General features: G+C 39.9%; 1 protein-coding gene across 1 annotated transcript in view; it reads left to right on the forward strand.

Moving 5' to 3' along the window:
* Positions 1-18,343, forward strand: part of LOC126354035 (A disintegrin and metalloproteinase with thrombospondin motifs 7-like) — a 423,933-nt gene that overhangs the window by 388,307 nt on the left and 17,283 nt on the right. Inside the window, exon 16 of the mRNA XM_050003371.1 lies at positions 13,538-13,695. Within this exon, the coding sequence (XP_049859328.1) occupies positions 13,538-13,695 (158 nt within the window). The remainder of the gene's footprint in view (positions 1-13,537; positions 13,696-18,343) is intronic.

Here is an 18,343-nt window from a genome sequence, read left to right on the forward strand (position 1 = left end):
TGGAAAGCATCATAACCGAACAGGTTTTCAGTGCCCGCATGATCCACCACATAAAACGTGAGGGGCCGAACAACAGACTTGTAGGCAGTGGAAGCATCAAACTGGCCCATGATAGGAATTTTCTGTTTATTATAAGTCCTCAGATTTTGCGTAACTGGAGACAAAGGAGGGGAGCCCAACGCCAAATACGTGCGAGAATTAATGAGAGTTACTGCAGAGTCAGTGTCCACTTGCAAGCGGATGTCTTTATTCAGAACACGAACAGTAACAAACAACTTATTTGTTTGAGAAAGCACACAGTGAACATCCATGTCCGACGCCTCATCCTCGTCGACAGGAACTTTATGGGACTGACACACAGAAGCAATGTGGCCTTTTTTCCTACATGAATTACACGTGGCCCAACGTTTTGGACACGCTGCCCTGTCGTGCTGTACAAAACAACGGGGGCAAGAAGGAAGTGCGGAACGAACCGGCTTCTGTGGTTGCTGGTTTCGCTGCGAGCGTTGCGGCCCAACGCGACGTTGTTCACGCAAGTGAACCGCCACCACATCGTCGTTCTCCTGTGAAACAGGCAAATTACCCGTGTCGAGAGTTGACTGTACAGCGCCTACATCACACCACGCGTCGATTTGCGCGCCAGCAGCGTGAGACACTTCAAAGGATTGAGCGATGCTTAGAACTTCCGACAACGACGGGTTTGGCAGTTGGAGGGCACGTTGCCGAACTTCTTTATCAGGAGCAAGCCGTAGAATAGCATCCCTAACCATTGAGTCAGCATAAGACTCGTGATGTGTGTCCGTGACAAACTGACATTTCCTACTCAGACCATGTAGTTCCACCGCCCAAGCCCGGTAAGATTGATGGGGCTGTTTACGACACCGGTAGAACGCCACGTGGGCGGCAACGACGTGGGTGTTTTTTCGATAATAGTCAGACAATAAGTCACACATTTCTTGGAAGGACAGGGAGGCAGGTTCCCACAGAGGGGCTAACTGAGATAGCAGCTGATAGACTTGAGGGGAAATCCAAGATAGAAATAACGACTTACACATAGGAGCGTCGACAACGCCGAAAGCCAAGAAGTGTTGCCGCAAACGCTTCTCATAATCCTCCCAGTCTTCAGCGGCCTCGTCGTAAGGAGGGAATGGAGGCGGAGAAGAGGAAGACAGACAATGAGTAAGCGACGTCGACAACGCCTGAATCGCTGCCGTCAGCTGTGTTTGTTGAGCCTGAATAGTAGCCGTCAGCTGTGTTTGTTGTTCAATGAGTGCTTGCATAAGCTGTTCCATGTCTGCCCCGTCACGAACACGCAAATCCACAATGCAGTGAAAATATCCCGACCTCGGCGCCAAAAAGTGTTATGACCTTTAATCACAATAATTGTGGGATATTCACACTCTCTCTTAGAAACAATAGCTGATCACATGATTACAACTCAGTCTCTCGTATTCGACTGCCGTGCCCTGACATGCGGCCGGCGCCATTCGTAGCTAGATGGTGCTCACACGCTCAGCCGATTTGCGGAGCGCCTCTATCGCTGTTTGTGCGTACTGTCATGGCGGCACTCTTAAATGTCGTGGCACTATCACAACACTTTTGAAATAACAACATTTGGGAAAAAACCTGAGCTAGATAAATATATCATCAAAGTATGATTAAAATAGTTCATTAAAACATCAAGATGAAAGTGAACACAAAGATATGGGAGACAAATTCACTATTGTATCATACAGTTTGGAGTATAACAAAGGAAGGCTGAAAAAAGATAAATTACCTTTGATGCACTGGATGTGACTGAATACTGTGACACAATTGCTCAAAGCATGGCATAATGCCCGTCACTGCTTGTTTCAAGGCACTTTTAGTGTCCTGATGACTTGCAGGATATTTTGGTTTAGTTACCACATTTGTTGAAAATGATGAGTCACAAAAATGGTGGAAGAGTTATCCAGTCTTAAATTTAAAATTATTGGAAGTTCTGCCCTTGTACCAAGCCAAAAACTTAATATTTTTTCTTGAAAATTCAAGTTTGTGGTTTGAGTCAAAGTTCTGGAAATTCTTCCCATTGATTTCAGGAAGAATGTTTCACACATTCTGCTGTTACTGCAAAACAATTCTGCATCCAATCCTAAAAGATTACTGTTTAGTTATGGTGGAAAATATTTATTAAAATTATTTTTCAAATATACCACAAACTCAATTATGATGTGCTTAATCACATCACAATCAAATCACAGAAATGAAATCATCACTATAAAAAAACATTTCAAAATTATTTTCCATGTACTTCTTCAAATGTTTAATTCTTCATAAAAGTTTGAATTTTATGTTTCTATGCAAAAAAAAAATTTGTGCTCCATGGAGAAACACATTTAGCTTCAGTTTCTCAAATACATGCACCAGACAGCATAATCTGAACAGCCAATTTGAAATGTGGAAGAAATTGATATTTGTTGAATTATTTTCACAATCAGAATTTTAGTAACTCATTACAGATATACATAAACCACTGATTTAACATACAAAAGATAATATACTAAACATACAAAAGATAATATACTAAACATACAAAAGATAATATAAGTAATACAATTGAGGTGCATTTAATGTGTCAGAGAAATCTAAAATTAATCTTAATTTACAACCATCAAACAACAAGTTTATTATATTATGTTTATCGCTATTTAAAAATTCAGTGATTGAATAACAACATTTTTGCACAAGGAAGGTAACTTTCCTTTCAGTAAACCTAGGTCAACACAGTTTTCATTTTTCATATGTTATAAATTTTCATAGCCATGTACTGAGAAGTCTGAGAATACAGTTTTAATCTATAAGATGGTAACATGAAGCTATCTGTTTCTTGTATTGTAAATATGTTGAAAATGGTTTTCTATAAATAATTGTGGATTGTTGCACATAAACCTTTGATAAATATAAATACATGGAATAGTAAAATATTTCAGATATTTCTTATAGTAGGTTTTTTTCCCAACTAATAGCATTCTCCCCAAGGATTACTCCATACTCCATTACAACAGATTCAAAGTGGCTATGATAAATTACTTTTCTAGCTTTTGAATGAAAACAGTCTCAGTTGCTAAATTGTTTTTATTAATAACAATTATGCATTTCACCATTGTAAGGCATCATCAGATTATCTGGTCACAACAGGAGAAAAATTAATATGACAAAATGGTAAATAAAAAGAAGCATGGTTCTAAGCTGGATGGATTCTCATAAAAAAGTAGTATGGTTAGCTCCATCAATTGCTGCTGAATGGCATTAAATAAGAATAAGAAGCATCTGGATATAACACAATTATGTTATGTCTGAGTCTTTACACCATTTAGCCCGTACCCATAGTATGACATAACTGGTCGCACACCTCATAGCTCTGTTCTTGTGTTGGCCAGACCTGCTTAGGCAGTCATTTCCTACTCTACATCCATGGCTCTGTGCTGTGTACACCATGCTGAGCCTGCATTAGTACACATAAGATTCCTAACTGGTCGAGTATTTTATCTATTTAGATTCCCATTTCTTCTACCACCCACAATTAATCATGGTTAATTTTACTTTTCTATTTGTATTTCTTGTTTAGGTCCTTTGCATACCTGATATTGACATTTGACAACTGGATGTTATATCCAGATGCTTCTTGTTCTTATTTAAGGCCCTTCACAGGCAATTGGTGGATGAAGCTCATCCTACAACGTTTTTATATGATTTTATACATATATTGCTGCCCCTTGTATGCAAGACTGCATAGCTTAGAAGCATACTTCATTCTATTTACTGTTCTGACATATTAATTTTTGTTCTGTTGTCTCCAGCTATTCTGATGATGCTTTAAAGGGTGAACTGCATAATTGTTTTTAATAAAAACTATTTTGCGCCCAAGAGTGTTTTCATTAAAAAATATTAATAACTGTTTCTGCATCAGACAGCCAAAATGGAGTGGAACCAACTTTTCTAACATCCATGTTACTTAACTTCTCTAGCATCTGCATAATTTGTATAGGAGAATACTATCATTACAAATGCATGACTGTTTGGCATATTTGCTGGATAGCTTATGTGAGAAGACCAGGATACATTTTTTCACGAAATATCCCCAGGAATTTGACAGAAACTGCTTACATGAGATCCTGATTTTTATGGGTAATTTGGAAATCATTTGATTTTGATTGCTTAGTTTTAAACTGCGTAAGTTTGGGTCTTTGTCATGCTTAATTTTAAACCACTTAGATAAACTCAATTTTTGAAGCAATTTACGATATCAGTGACTCTTTGAGAAATTTGTCCTGTTGTCTCACTTTTAATGAGTACAGACGTGTTGTCTGCAAATGAAACTGATGTGATGTTGTGTAAAGAGATAAATCATTTACATAAAACAAAAACAGTATTGGGCTTAAAATGGAATCTTGTAAGACTCCTTCTGAAATGATTTTCTAATCTGAGTCACAATTTCCTGTGCTTCGTATTGCAACTATTTCTTGCTTCCTGTTTGTTAAGTATGGCTTGAATCATTTCAAAGCACTACTACTTATTCCATATTTTTCTAATTTATGTAGCAGCACACAGTCAATAGCCTTCAAAAGATCATAAAAAATTGGTGTGACCTTTTTGATCTTGCCCAAAAGTTATGTAAACTGTCTCAGCAAATTTGTTGTTAGTATAAATTGTACACTTGTCTCTCTGGAACCCAAACTGATGTGATATGGTGATGGATTTTGCTATGAAATTTTGGATCTGGGTTGCAACGATTTTTTCAAATATTGTTGAGATTTTCTTGAATAATGGCTTTACTACGGTTACTTTAGAGCAGCTAAGAAGCATCCTTCTTCAAGTGACTTAAATATTTCAGATATGAGTCATGATATTATACGAAAAACTCTTAATTATTGTAGAGGATATTTCACCATGTCCAGCCGAATTTTTATTTTTGAGGGATAATATTACTTTTTCTACATTTTTAGCTATATTATCATCAAAATTAGTTACAACTTTCATGTTATCCTGATTGAAACTGAAGGATTGGACATAATCTAGGCAATCAGTTACACGATATCTGATTTTGATATATTTATAACTCACTGAAATATTCTGATTTTTTTTTGAAATATTTATTATGAATTTGTCATCTAACTTAATTTTGGAGATTGTGGACTGCTAGCTACTACACCAATTTCAGATTTTATGATTGACCCTACGGACTTTGATTTATTTGTATGGCTTGGAATATATTTTTGTCCCATTTCTTTTGCTTTCTTTGCCACCCTTCCAAATACAGATTTATGGCTTTTTAAATAGCGTGTAAAAGCTAAATTTATTTTATTTTTCATATCACTGTGTAACAGACTTTTTCCTGCACTTGACTCTTTTATACCACCAGTCATCTATCTTAGTTTTTTTAAGGCAGACTGAAGGGGAAATATTTGTCAAAACATGCAAAAAACTTTCAAGAGAACTCTCATAATTTTTAGAACTTGTATTAAAATGATTCACTGGTCAGTTTACTTCTTCAAGTCAACAATAAAATGAGTTTTACTGAACCTTGATTTGATGCAAATTTTTCTAAAGCATGGTTTATTTATTTTTGGTAGCTCCAAAAACAATGCAGAATGGTCAGAAATACCAAAATCAATACAGAATTTTTTTCTATTATCAAATGTATAATTTATCAGAATGTTATCTATACAGGTTTCAATTCATTTACTCTCTTCTCAATTCTATGAAGTTTTGATTGAATCAGATCAATAAATTGTCCTGAATCAATGGATTCATTTATTAACAATATTGTGAAAAGGGAAGTTACTACTCACCATATATCAGAGATACTAAGTCACAGATAGTCACAACAAAAAGACTATCACAAATATAGCTTTCAGCCAGTAAGGCCTTTGTCAAAATTACGCACTCACGCAAATGCATGCATTTCCACTATATGGTGAGTAGCAACTTTCCTTTTCACAATATTGTTACATTCCATCCTGCATTTTCCATTGTTGGATTCATTTGTTATGTTTATATTAAAATCAACAGCCATCATAATTGTAATCTGTTTTTCTTTTGTTAGTTTCTGCAAGAGATTTCTTAGTTTAAATGTATATACTTTCATTACTTCTCGTTACCTCGTATTTTATACATCAAAATTATTGGAATATTTTGTCTCTAATTCTATACAGCAGCTTTCAAATATATCTTTATCATCCAGTAAATAAAATAATGTCTTGCCTTCAGAATGAGATTTTCACTCTGCAGTGGAGTCTGCACTGATATGAAACTTCCTGGAAGATTAAAACTGTATAACACACCGAGACTCGAACTCAGAACCTCTGCTTTTCATGGGCAAGTACTCTACCAACTGAGCTATCCAAGCACAACTCACACCCTGTACTCACAGTTATACTTCTGTCACTATCTCATCACCTACTGTCCAAACATTACAGAACCTCTCCCACAAAACTTGCAAGACTCGCACTTCTGGAAGTTTGGAAGGTAGGAAACGAGGTACTGGTGGACGTAAAGCTGTTAGGACTGGGCATGAGTTCTGCTTAGGTAGCTCAGTTGGTAGAGCACTTGCCCACAAATGGCAAACGTCCTGAGTTTGAGTCTCAGTCTGGCACACAGTTTTAATCTGTCAGGAAGTTTCATCTCTTACCTTAAACACTAAAGTATTTTTAATAAGTATACAGGAAACCCACAGTTTTTATTACTTTTACAAAAATTACTCGCAACAACATAGTTCTCCAATTTATGAAGGACTTTGATGGAGTCTTTTGTTAGCCAATGTTCATTTAGACAGAGGACAGATATACTTCTCCTTACTGAAGAAAAAATTAATGAAATATACATATGACCTGTCACAGGGACTACTTAGTAATACCTTCTCTGGTATATAGACGGTGACAAAGAATAACAGGAATGTTTGAAATGAGTAGTGACAGCCATGGGCAGGTGGCAGCACTGTGGGTTCATGACAATTAGCGAGTAAACAGTCTGCCATTTCAATAATCATGGATCAATGGGACTGACTACAGTGTGTATTAGACAAAAAAAGTTTTATAAAAACAATGATAGTTTGGTAGCAGCGCAAAGGTAGTTTCGACTTTTTTATAATTTAGGACATCATGATGCTGTTCTATCGAAACACGTGATAAAATGCTGGATTAATAACTTTGAAGAGACTGGATCTGCCCTCAAGAAGAAACCAACAGGACAACCAAGAATTGTGCGTTCTCCTGCAAACATTGATATTGTTGCGAGTCTGGCTTAGGTAGCCCACAGTATGCATTTCGTAAGCAAGAAGCAGTGGTTGGAATGTCCTGGGAGACTGTTCGTGGAATTCTTCATCTTGATTTAAAATTTCGTCCATACAAACCACAGATGGTGCAACAATTGAAGGACAACGATTACCGGTTACAATTAGGAGTCTATCAACAAATGATAACAAAAATAAACAATGATGATGAATTTCTAAACAAGTTGTGGATGTCAGATGAGGCACATTTTCATTTCACAGGTTATATGAATAAACAGAACTATCATTTCTGGGCAAACACAAAACCTAATGACATTCATGAACGCTCTTTACGTGCTAGTAAAGTGACAGTATGGTGTGGTGCTTCATCACACTGGATTATCAGACTGTAGCTGGCCGGAGTGGCCGTGCGGTCTAGGCGCTACAGTCTGGAGCCGAGTGACCGCTCCGGTCGCAGGTTCGAATCCTGCCTCGCTACAGTCTGGAGCCGAGTGACCGCTCCGATCGCAGGTTCGAATCCTGCCTCGGGCATGAATGTGTGTGTTGTCCTTAGGTTAGTTAGGTTTAATTAGTTCTAAGTTCTAGGTGACTGATGACCTGAGAAGTTAAGTTGCATAGTGCTCAGAGCCATTTGAACCATTTTTATTATTAGACCGTATTTTTCCCCAAATGAACAGGGAAACACAATAACTGTCAATGGTGATCGTTATATGGAGCTGTTTTCATTACACCTCCATTGAATAACTTTCCAAAGGTTCAAGAAGCCTCGTTTCAACAGGCAGAGCGACATCACACACTGCACGGCAATCAATGGAATATGTGCGAGAATTGTTTGGCAACCGTGTGATCTCATGGTTCGATAACATTCCCTGGCCTCCTAGATCGACAGATTTATCTGTTAGTGGTTTTTTCTTGTGGGGCTACCTCAAGAGCAAAGTCTACATGACTCAACCAAGAATCCTGGATAACTTAAGACAGAGAATTCGGGATGCAATTCACAGTATCCCAAGCTGACATGTTGCAGTTGTCAATGAGAAATCTCAACAGCAGATTTCACGAATGTATTTGTACAGGATGACACCATCTAATGGACGTATTTTTAAAAAATGTTAAATGCCATCAGTGTTTCGTAAATGGCATAGTTGTAAGATTTCAATTACTATGCAATTTCTTTCCTTCATCACATCTAGTTTTATTGGATTGCGGAATGTTCCCATTTTTCTGTGTCACCCTCTAGTTTATTAGAATCTAGAGAGTGTGAGCCCAGGTAAATGATTTTTATTTATCATAAAATATCTCTTAATTAACAGTGATACATTGGCCGTACAATTCAGATCACATGAATGTAGGCAGCAAGAATGATCAGGTTTTTTGTATATTTTTAATTTTAGTCAGTATAGTAGACAGATATCCACACTTGTTTATTTTAAAGGAAATTTACTGCACTTTTCCTTTTTAATAAAAAGAATTATGAAGCTTGTGCTTGTTTATTCTGCTCCTGCTTATGCAAGAATTAATGTTTTTATCAATTTTTTTTATCAATTTTCCCTCCTCCAGCATTTGTACTGTGGATCTCTTGAATCTCAGAAGCACAGATGATGTCTATATACTTCTGACAGCAACATTACATTTTCTTCAGGACCCTTCATCAAACATGCAGCTCATGTCAACAACAACAAAAGTAGGCAAGCAGACGAAAGCTTTCTTTACTGCTAGTGCTGAAGCGGAGTGAATGCAAACTCTGTTTGATGGTTTGCTGAAAACTGACAACCATTAGTGCAACGTGAGGGGACAACTGCGAATGCGAACTGCGCATGACTGAATGCAGCTTGTGCACATGCGCTTAGTGTTTACACCAGGCAGAATAAAATTCTCTTGCTTGTCACATAATGTACACACTGTAGCATATCTAACTTTCTGAACAGGTGCTTTTTCTCACACAAACCTCCCTGGCATACAAAGCAACAGAAACTAACCACACATCATATTAATTACAATGTAAAAGTAACTGTAAATGCAGCTGATGATGACAGCCAAAACACATTATGCTAATATAAGTAACCAGTGACTGTTCTAGTCTATATTCTAGCATAAAAATAAAATTCTCATCACTGTTGCATGTGTTCACGTCATTGTAAAGGAGTTTTACTGAAGTCCATTTTACTGCGTGCATGCGAAGTTTTGTGGTTATGTTTTCTCATTATATCTGTATTTTCATCAGCACAGCAGTTTTTGTTTTTGAATCTTGCCTTTTCCTCTTTAAGAACTTCAACGTCTGTTCAGCAACTTGATAATTTCATTTTTAGAGTTCACCGTGCTTCAACTCTACATGTGTACCACAGTCATATACATGACACCGCAACAAAAACTCACAAAATACGAAGTTGCAATTCACACGTAAAATGCCTTTTACATGGGTATTCCACATACCTCATGCACTAAACTACTACAAGTAAGGGCCCTTTCTTTCTTCTCTCTCTCTCTCTCTCTTTTGCGATCTGAGTGTCACTGAACTGATCTGTCAGCACCACAAACAATGGATGAAGTAATACTATTTTTCGTGAGCGAAGGTACGATATCTGCAGCTTTATCTACCTGCATATACCAGGTATAGCTGGGGGGGGGGGGGGGGGGGGGGTTTCTGGTGCTGCAGTATCTATCTATAGCTTCAGTATTATCTGTTGCCTTGGTATTTGACAAATGTAACTCTTATCCATTGCTAAAATATTGTGGATTTTTTTGAATCTGAAACTATGCCCGGCTGGAATGGTTCCTACCTGCAAAGAAAATAATACATTGGTGTCTCCTTGCGGAAACTTCACTGAATTGTAAACCCATTTTCAGGAATTGCTTTAATAAGGTAAACCACAAACCTCTTAAATAAATCTTACTGTTTCCACTTCTATTGCCTCTATCAAATCCCCAATGAACATCTCCAGTTCTCATCCTTTCATCACGGTGAGATAAACAACAAAACTATAGAATACTCTCACTAACCAGGTCCAATGTTATTGTGTCACAACAATGCCTTTATTTTATGAAAAACAGTGCACACATTATGGTCCTCGATAAACAACTTGCAACAGACTAATTACATTTTCCTAGTGGCTTGGCTTTATGCAAAACAGTGCACATGTTTGGTCCCTGATAAACACCTAATTAAATAACAACTATACAGTGAGTAGAATGCCTAAAAGGACTGTATTTCATGAATAGTGTCGAAAGAGGAGTACATGAAAGATAACATAAGCCACATGTAGTAATTCACATGCTGAGTCGCATGGATATAATGACCATGCAAGTATTAGTGACAGACTTACCTGAAGATGTTAATTGATACTTTATAGGCACCAACTTTATAATATTACTGGGGATACCAATAGATATGTATGGAAGTGAAACATGGACGATAACTAGTTTGGACAAGAAGAGAATAGAAGCTTTCGAAATGTGGTGCTACAGAAGAATACTGAAGATAAGGTGGATAGATCACGTAACTAATGAGGAGGTATTTAATAGGATAGGGGAGAAGAGAAGTTTATGGCACAACTTGACTAGAAGAAGGGATCGGTTGGTAGGACATATTTTGAGGCATCAAGGGATCACAAATTTAGCATTGGAGGGCACCGTGGAGGGTAAAAATCGTAGAGGGAGACCGAGAGATGAGTACACTAAGCAGATTGAGAAGGATGTAGGTTGCAGTAGGTACAGCGAGATGAAGCAGCTTGCACAGGATAGAGTAGCATGGAGAGCTGCATCAAACCAGTCTCAGGACTGAAGACAACAACAACAACAACATGTTACTTGTTTTCTATCTCACCCAGAACATGTTGCGTAAGTCTTACTAGCATGATTACTGACTGCAAACTTTCACACAGATACTGCTTGTGAGGTTTCAGAGCACAGACTGAAGGTTTTGGACTAGGGCTGACTTTATAAAGAGTGACGTATAACATATTGTGTTCTTGAAAAATGGATAGGTTAAATTTTGCTAATTTGAATGGGCTATGTTTTACAGGGTGTGTAAATAATGTTTCAAGACTAGTCTCAGAAAACAAAATTTATTGAACATTGGATTGAAATTCTTCAAAATAGGTGCCTTGCGAATCTACACACTGCTGACAATGAGATTTCCAATTATGGTAAGCTCCCTGGAACTCGTTAACAGGAATGCTCTTCCGAACCCTTTTGGACCACTGCAATGCTGTTTAATTGCTTCCATTTCAGGTCTCTCTTCATCTGGGAGTACAAAAAGAAGTCACTGGGGCCAAGGTTGGGGCAATAGGGTGGCTGCGACAGTGATGACACATTGAACCGGCTCAAAACTTCAGTGACAGCAAAGCAGGTGTGAACGGTCACATTGCCATGGTGGAGCACCCAGTCGTCTTTCTTCTCCGGGTGGACTCAGCAGACTTGATCAATCGAATGTTGGACCACTCCAGCATAACACTGACCACTAACAGTCTGTCCAGCAGGCACAAACTCTTTGTGGATCGTTCCTTTTGCGTCAAAGAAAGTGATGAGGATGTTTTTCAAATGTGACTTGGTCATGCAGGCTTTCTTCTGCTTTGGTGATGCGGAAGTGTGCCACTCTGAGCTTTGCCTCTTTGACACTATATCATATTCAAAGTCCCAGGTCCCATCGCCAGTGACCACTTTGTCCAAAAAAAATCAGGTTCAGTTTGTAAATGTTGAAGCATTTCTTGCGAAACAGCCAGGTGCTGCTCCTTTTTTTCATCTGAGAGCACTTTAGGGACAAGTTTCGTGCACACTTTTCTCATCATTAGCTGAAACACAGTTTGTTGATTCAAACCCACTTCATCTGCAATCATTCTGGTGCCGAGAAGTCAGTCACTGTTTAAAACTTCATGCACTTTGGCCAGATTTTCATCAGTTGTGCTCGATGAAGGTCTTGCAGAGCGTTCATCATCCTCCAAGTCTTTGCGGCCATCTTTGAACATCTTGTGCCACATGAAAACCACAGAACGTGACATGGTGAATTCTTTATAGGCCTCTTGAATCATTTCGAACGTTTCCATACTGATCTTCAGTTTTACATAAAGTTTGATCGAACACCGCTGCTCCATGAGGAGTTGCATTTTGGATGCTCTGATTTATCGACGACATTTCGAAACAGACACTCACTGCACTCGTGATGTTTTCAATCCAGTGTTCCGCCGGTGAATGCCGAGGCTTGGCTCGCCTAGCCAACATCCCCCCCAACCTGGCACAGGTGGTGATACAAATCTGCATGCTCACCACTACTCAGGAAAAAATCAGTCTTGAAACTTTATTTACACACCCTGTATGACAGTAATTTCATGTACAAAATACGTAGTTGGTTTATAAAATGTAGAAGTTAACGGAACCATTTTCTATGCCTGCATTCTAATAACCCACTTTTATAATCATTTATGCAAATTCTTAACTAATAGCTGGAATGATTATGAGTAGGAGTGCAACAAGAGCTGATGAAATCCAACAGGCTTTATTTAGAGCCAATAACTCAACACAATTTATTTGCTCATTGCAGATTTTTGACATTGAAGCATGGGAGACAATGGCATTAAGAACTCTGTATATCTGGCATGTAAGTTTTAAATTCTGTGACTGAAAATAAGAAACTTGGTAAATCATTGAACACAACGGGTCACAAACAGTTACTATCTGCTAACACACAGCTGTAGTAATCTTCAATACAGGTAGTTTGCAAGTCGAAATGTTGAAACCCAATGGGAATTCCCCATATGCCAGTAGTTCAATGTTGAGCAAAAGTGGGCAAAAGCAAAGAGAGGATTAAACATATTGAAAAACAGCTGTTTCCCAGATAATTGCATGACACCTGCCCCGTATATAAAAACCGAGGTTTTGATTTTGGTAAAACATTTATTTCTTTGATATCTCCAACAATTTTCTAAAACAGCATATCTCACCAATATTCTTAGAAAATGCACATTGTTACAGTATACTACCCGAGAAACCTTTGCAGTCTAACAACTCAGTTGCATCGAATGAAGTATCACAAAAATACCTACAAACACTTTTAGACCAACTGTTTAGCTACTGGTTATTATGGAGACAGTGTCCACAAATACTTACCAACTATTTAGCTACTGCTTATTATGGAGACAGTGTCCACAAATACTTGAATTATGTGAATTCCTCGCCTTTTAATTTCAAATTATGTTAATTTTAGAAGCTGATTCATTAATTTTTAATTTCATGTGCCAATTCTTAAATGTTTTGATGAACAATACTATCTTCCAGATGACATGGACCGTCCATGCCGTGTTGCCTGCCAAGATGACCAAGTCAGTCACAGGTTCTACCTAGTTAATGGTGAAGATGGATGGTTTCCTTTTGGGACTGACTGTGCACGAGGGGCAACAGAAAGAAAAGCATTCTGCGTCAGTGGGCGATGCCTGGTTAGTGCTTGTGATTAACTTTTACAAAAGCTATTCAGAAGGAGATGTGGATTGGGGTGTATGTATGGATGGATATGTGTGTGTGTGTGTGTGTGTGTGTGTGTGTGTGTGTGTGTGTGTGTGTGTGGGCGCGCGCGCGCGCGCGCGAGAGTATATACTTATCCTTTTTCCCCCTAAGGTAAGTCTTTCCACTTCCGGGATTGGAATGACTCCTTACCCTCTCCCTTAAAACCCACATCCTTTCATCTTTCCTTTTCCTTCCCTCTTTCCTGACGAAGCAGTCGCCGGTTGCGAAAGCTCGAAATTCTGTGTGTGTGTTTGTGTGTTTTATTTATTGTGCCCATCTACCGGCGCTTTCCCACTTGGTAAGTCTTGGAATCTTTGTTTAGCTTTCAGAGTCACACACACACACACACACACACACACACACTGATTTCCGTATGCAGTGGACGAAATGTGTGAATGCTGCATTTTGGTGGTGGTTGCGTCAGGATGGGTGGATTGAGGTAGAGAGAGGCAGGAGGCAGAAAGGGATTCAGGTTGGGTGACTAGTGGCTCAGAGGGAGGCAGACAGTTTGAGTCTAGGAATGGAGGACACACAGGTGGCACGTACGCAGGCTAGGCATGCAATGCATGGTTGTCATAGCCAGTGGGGAGTAGCACACACTGAAGGAGATGTGGATTGGGAGGGGTGAAAGGATGAACCGATTGGAAACTGTTGTGTGAAGGGTATGGGGACAGTGAGTTAATGGAGACTGAGGACAGGACGATTACGTGACCGAAGGATAACTCCTGTCTGCACAGTTTAGAGAGGATTATGGTGGAGGGAAGGATATAGACGGCTTGGGTTGTGAAGCAGCCATTGAAAGTGAGCCTGTTGTGTTCAGCTGCATGTTGAGGTGGCTAACTTTATTCTTGACAACAGTTTGGTGGTGGTTATTCATCCTAGTAAGCAGCTGGTTGGTAGTCACAGGCATACAAAAAGATGTGCAGCGCTTGCAACAGCAAGTGGGATGAACTCTGATGAGGTAGGATAAGCCTGTGACAGGACTGGAGCAGGAAGTGCTGCGTAGGTGGATTGGCGAGGTCTTGCACCTTCATCTGCTGAAGGGATACAAGCCCTCTGGCAAGGGGTTGGGAGTGGGAGTGGCATAAGGATGGACTAGGATGTTGTGTAGCTTAGGTATACAAGAACACTACTTTGGGAGAGGTGGGGAGCTCATTTCAGAGTATGGTGAGAGATAATTAAAAAGCCCTGATGATGGCTGTGGTATACTTGCTAAAGTCCAGGATGATAATGGGTGACCAGGGAGAGCACTCCTTTGTAGTTGATTCTTGAGGGTGGTGCGAGGATTGAGGATGTGTGAGGATATGGCACGGGAAATCTGTTTGTGAACTAGGTTTGGGTGGTGTGCCTGTCTGTGTGAGACCTTCAGCATATTGGGCAAGAGAGTGCTTGTCACTACAGATACTTCATCCATGGGCATCTAGGCTGTTGGGGAGGGACTTTTGGTGTGAAAGGGATGGCAGCCGTTGAGATGCAGGTACTGTTGGTTGTTAGTGGGTTTAATATGGACAGAGGTGTGGATGGAGCAAGCAGAGAGAAGTAGATCAATGTCCAGGAAGGTGGCACAGGTTGAACAGGACCAGGTGAATCAGATAGAAGAGAAGATGTTGAGTTGTGAAAGATTGGAGAAAGGGTGTCTTGGCCTTGGGTCCAGATCCTGTAGGTATTGTCAATGGAACTTAACCATACTAGCGGTTGGAAGTTTTGGGAAGCTAGAGGGTTTTTTCTAGATGGCCCATGAATTGGTTGGAAGATGCCCATGGCTGTGCTGCGGATTTGTTAGTACAACCCCCCCCCCCCCCCCCCCCCCCTCCCATTCAAAGGAAAACTAGTTGAGAGCCAGGATATAATTGGTAACTAGTATAAGGAATAAGTTGGTGGGTTTGAAGTTTGAAGGATATTGGTCGAGGTAGCGTTTAATAGTAGCAAGGTCATGGGAGTGAGGGATGATGGTGTACAGGGAGGTGGCAGTTACAGTGTTTGAACTGGGACACTGGGTTCTGGTGATTGGTTGGATGTGTTGGGTGCCAAGAATGGAAATTAATTCAGTGGAAGCACAAGAATGAGCTACAATGTGAGATCGAGGACTATTAGGTTTGTGGGTTTTGGGAACTTGTACCTGTAGATGGTGGGTGAGTGGAGTGATTTTTGGGTGAGGAGGGAGGTGGACATGAGGGAAAAGGTTCTGGGAAGGACATATGGATTTCAGTAGCTGCTAGATTCTATTGGACTTCTGAGATGGGATCAGTATGACAGGCTTGCAAGTAGAGGTGTTAGACAGTTAACATAGGCCTTCTGTCAGGTAGTCACTGCTACTCATCATGACAGAGTTGGAGCCTTTGTCTGCAGGAAGGGTGATTAGGCAAGGTCTGTTATCAGGTTACGTATGGTTGTTCTTTCTTCTGCTGAAAGGTTAGTATTATTAGGAGAGGACATGGGGAAGGATGGCAAGGCTAAGTTGGAGATAAGTAATTCCTGGAAAGTGGCCAAGAGGTGATTAGATGGGTGTTGATGGACAGTGGTGTCCCAAGGCAGTAGTAGGATGTCAACAGGTTGGACAATTTATGACGGAGATGTCTGGAATGTTCCTCCAGATTATGGAGAGCAAGAGTTTCATTTTCACTTTTGTAAATCTGTTGTATGTATTATGGACTGCACAGTAACTATCTTGCGGACAGAGTAGCAGTGGTCCTGGCCATGAAGAGGTGTTTCCAGACTTAGTTCACAACCAGATTTCCCATGCCATATACTCACATAACCCCAATCCTCACACCATCCCCAAGAATGAGTTACGAAGTGGTACCCCTCCCCCTCCCCTGCCCCGTCACCCAATATCACCATGCACTTGAACAACTTAAACATATCCTTCAGCAGGTCTCTGATTATCTCTCATCATGACCTGAAAGGAGGAACATCCTACTCAACATTCTCCCCACCCCTTCCAAGGTGGTGTTCTGTCGTCCTCCCAACCTACCTCCTAGTCCATCCTATGACACACCCACACCCAACCCCTCACCACAGGGATCATACCTCTGCAAGACCCGCCCAATCCACCCACGCAGCACTAATTGTTCCAATTGTCACAGACCTGTCCTACCCCACCACCAAACTATTGCCAAAAACAAAGTAGACCATCCAGTGGCACAACATGCAACTTAGCACAGCATGCTCACTTTCAATGACCACTCCACAACGCTCCACCACTAGCTTCTTTGGACTATGCAGATGGAAGTCATCCTTGCAACATATGCTTCACTCACATAAATGTCTTGGTCTCAAGCTTTGATAACCAACTGTCCCCACAGCCTCCACTCTGCAGTTACTCTGACAGACAATCATGCATCACATGCCTAGCCCCCATACTTGCACCCCTCCTTACCGCATTCGTAGCCAGCAAACCAACTGCCTCCTTCCAAGCCACAAGTGACCCACCCACGATCCCTCTCCCTGCCTCCTGCCCCAACCCCTCTCTCTCTCTCTCTCTCTTGTCTCCCCCCTCCCTCCCACGCACTTTACCCAACACAACCCCCCATGACAAACTTGATCCGAAAGCTAACAAGTTTTCTTTCTTTTTTTGTTTGTTGATGACTTAACACTTCTGCTTTTTGGTGAGTGGTCCTTTTAATCACAAAAGGTAAACATTCTACCAGGACTTACCTACTACTTACAAGTAAGTATTTCACATAACATTTAGAAGTAATATTTGTAAAATATTAGCATTTTCCTGTGTTTAACCATAAGACAATAGCCAATTATAACAGTTACGCTATGTGAAACAGCAATGCAAGACCAAATGGTTTTACTTACTGGGAAAGAACAAGGCAAGAAATGAGAAGCGACATGGAGGAAAGGAAAGGTATGAAATTCATTGTTGAAAAAGATATAGTAAAAAACAGACAACATAGAAACACAAAGGGAAGAACTAAAATAAAATTATGCAATGAGCATAACATATGAGATACAACTCAAGAAGTACCCTGAGGAATGGAATGAACAAAACAGAAGTGTGAAAGAAATACGAAACTGTTGAAAAAGTTTTGTAAGTTGAGGGTAGGTACACAGTTGAAGGAAATCTAATATATGGTGGAGACATTCCCACTTGTGTACTGTACACATACTGTCTGCTTGCACCCTTCAGATATTCTAGCAGCTTTGTGGTTGTCACTTGAAGAGTAAGGAACTAAACAAACAATGATTGAACACAATCTGGTATATTGTCTGAATGGTCTTAAAACTACCTCTCCCTCACTAACATCGAGCAAGTGAGTAGGTTGAATCAAGTTGTAGTAGGAGATGCGTAACTTAAGTTTGGTTTGGAATTACCAACCTATGATCCCAATATATTGGCTCAAGTGACCCATGTTAAGTTAGCTATAGACAAAGAATAAGGCCATTACACAGCCAGCAGAAGAATACCACAAACCATAAGATCTACAATTTCTCTGAAAAAATTGGAGATTATCCCTATGAATTTTGACATTCCAAAAGTGGTGTAAGGACAGTGAGGAGAGTACTCATCTTTCCATATGACTAAACATTGGCTGGAATGCAATTTTTGGACATTCATTATTTAGCATTAGA

This window comes from Schistocerca gregaria, chromosome 3 (assembly GCF_023897955.1).
Source record: "Schistocerca gregaria isolate iqSchGreg1 chromosome 3, iqSchGreg1.2, whole genome shotgun sequence".
Taxonomy (NCBI): domain Eukaryota; kingdom Metazoa; phylum Arthropoda; class Insecta; order Orthoptera; family Acrididae; genus Schistocerca; species Schistocerca gregaria.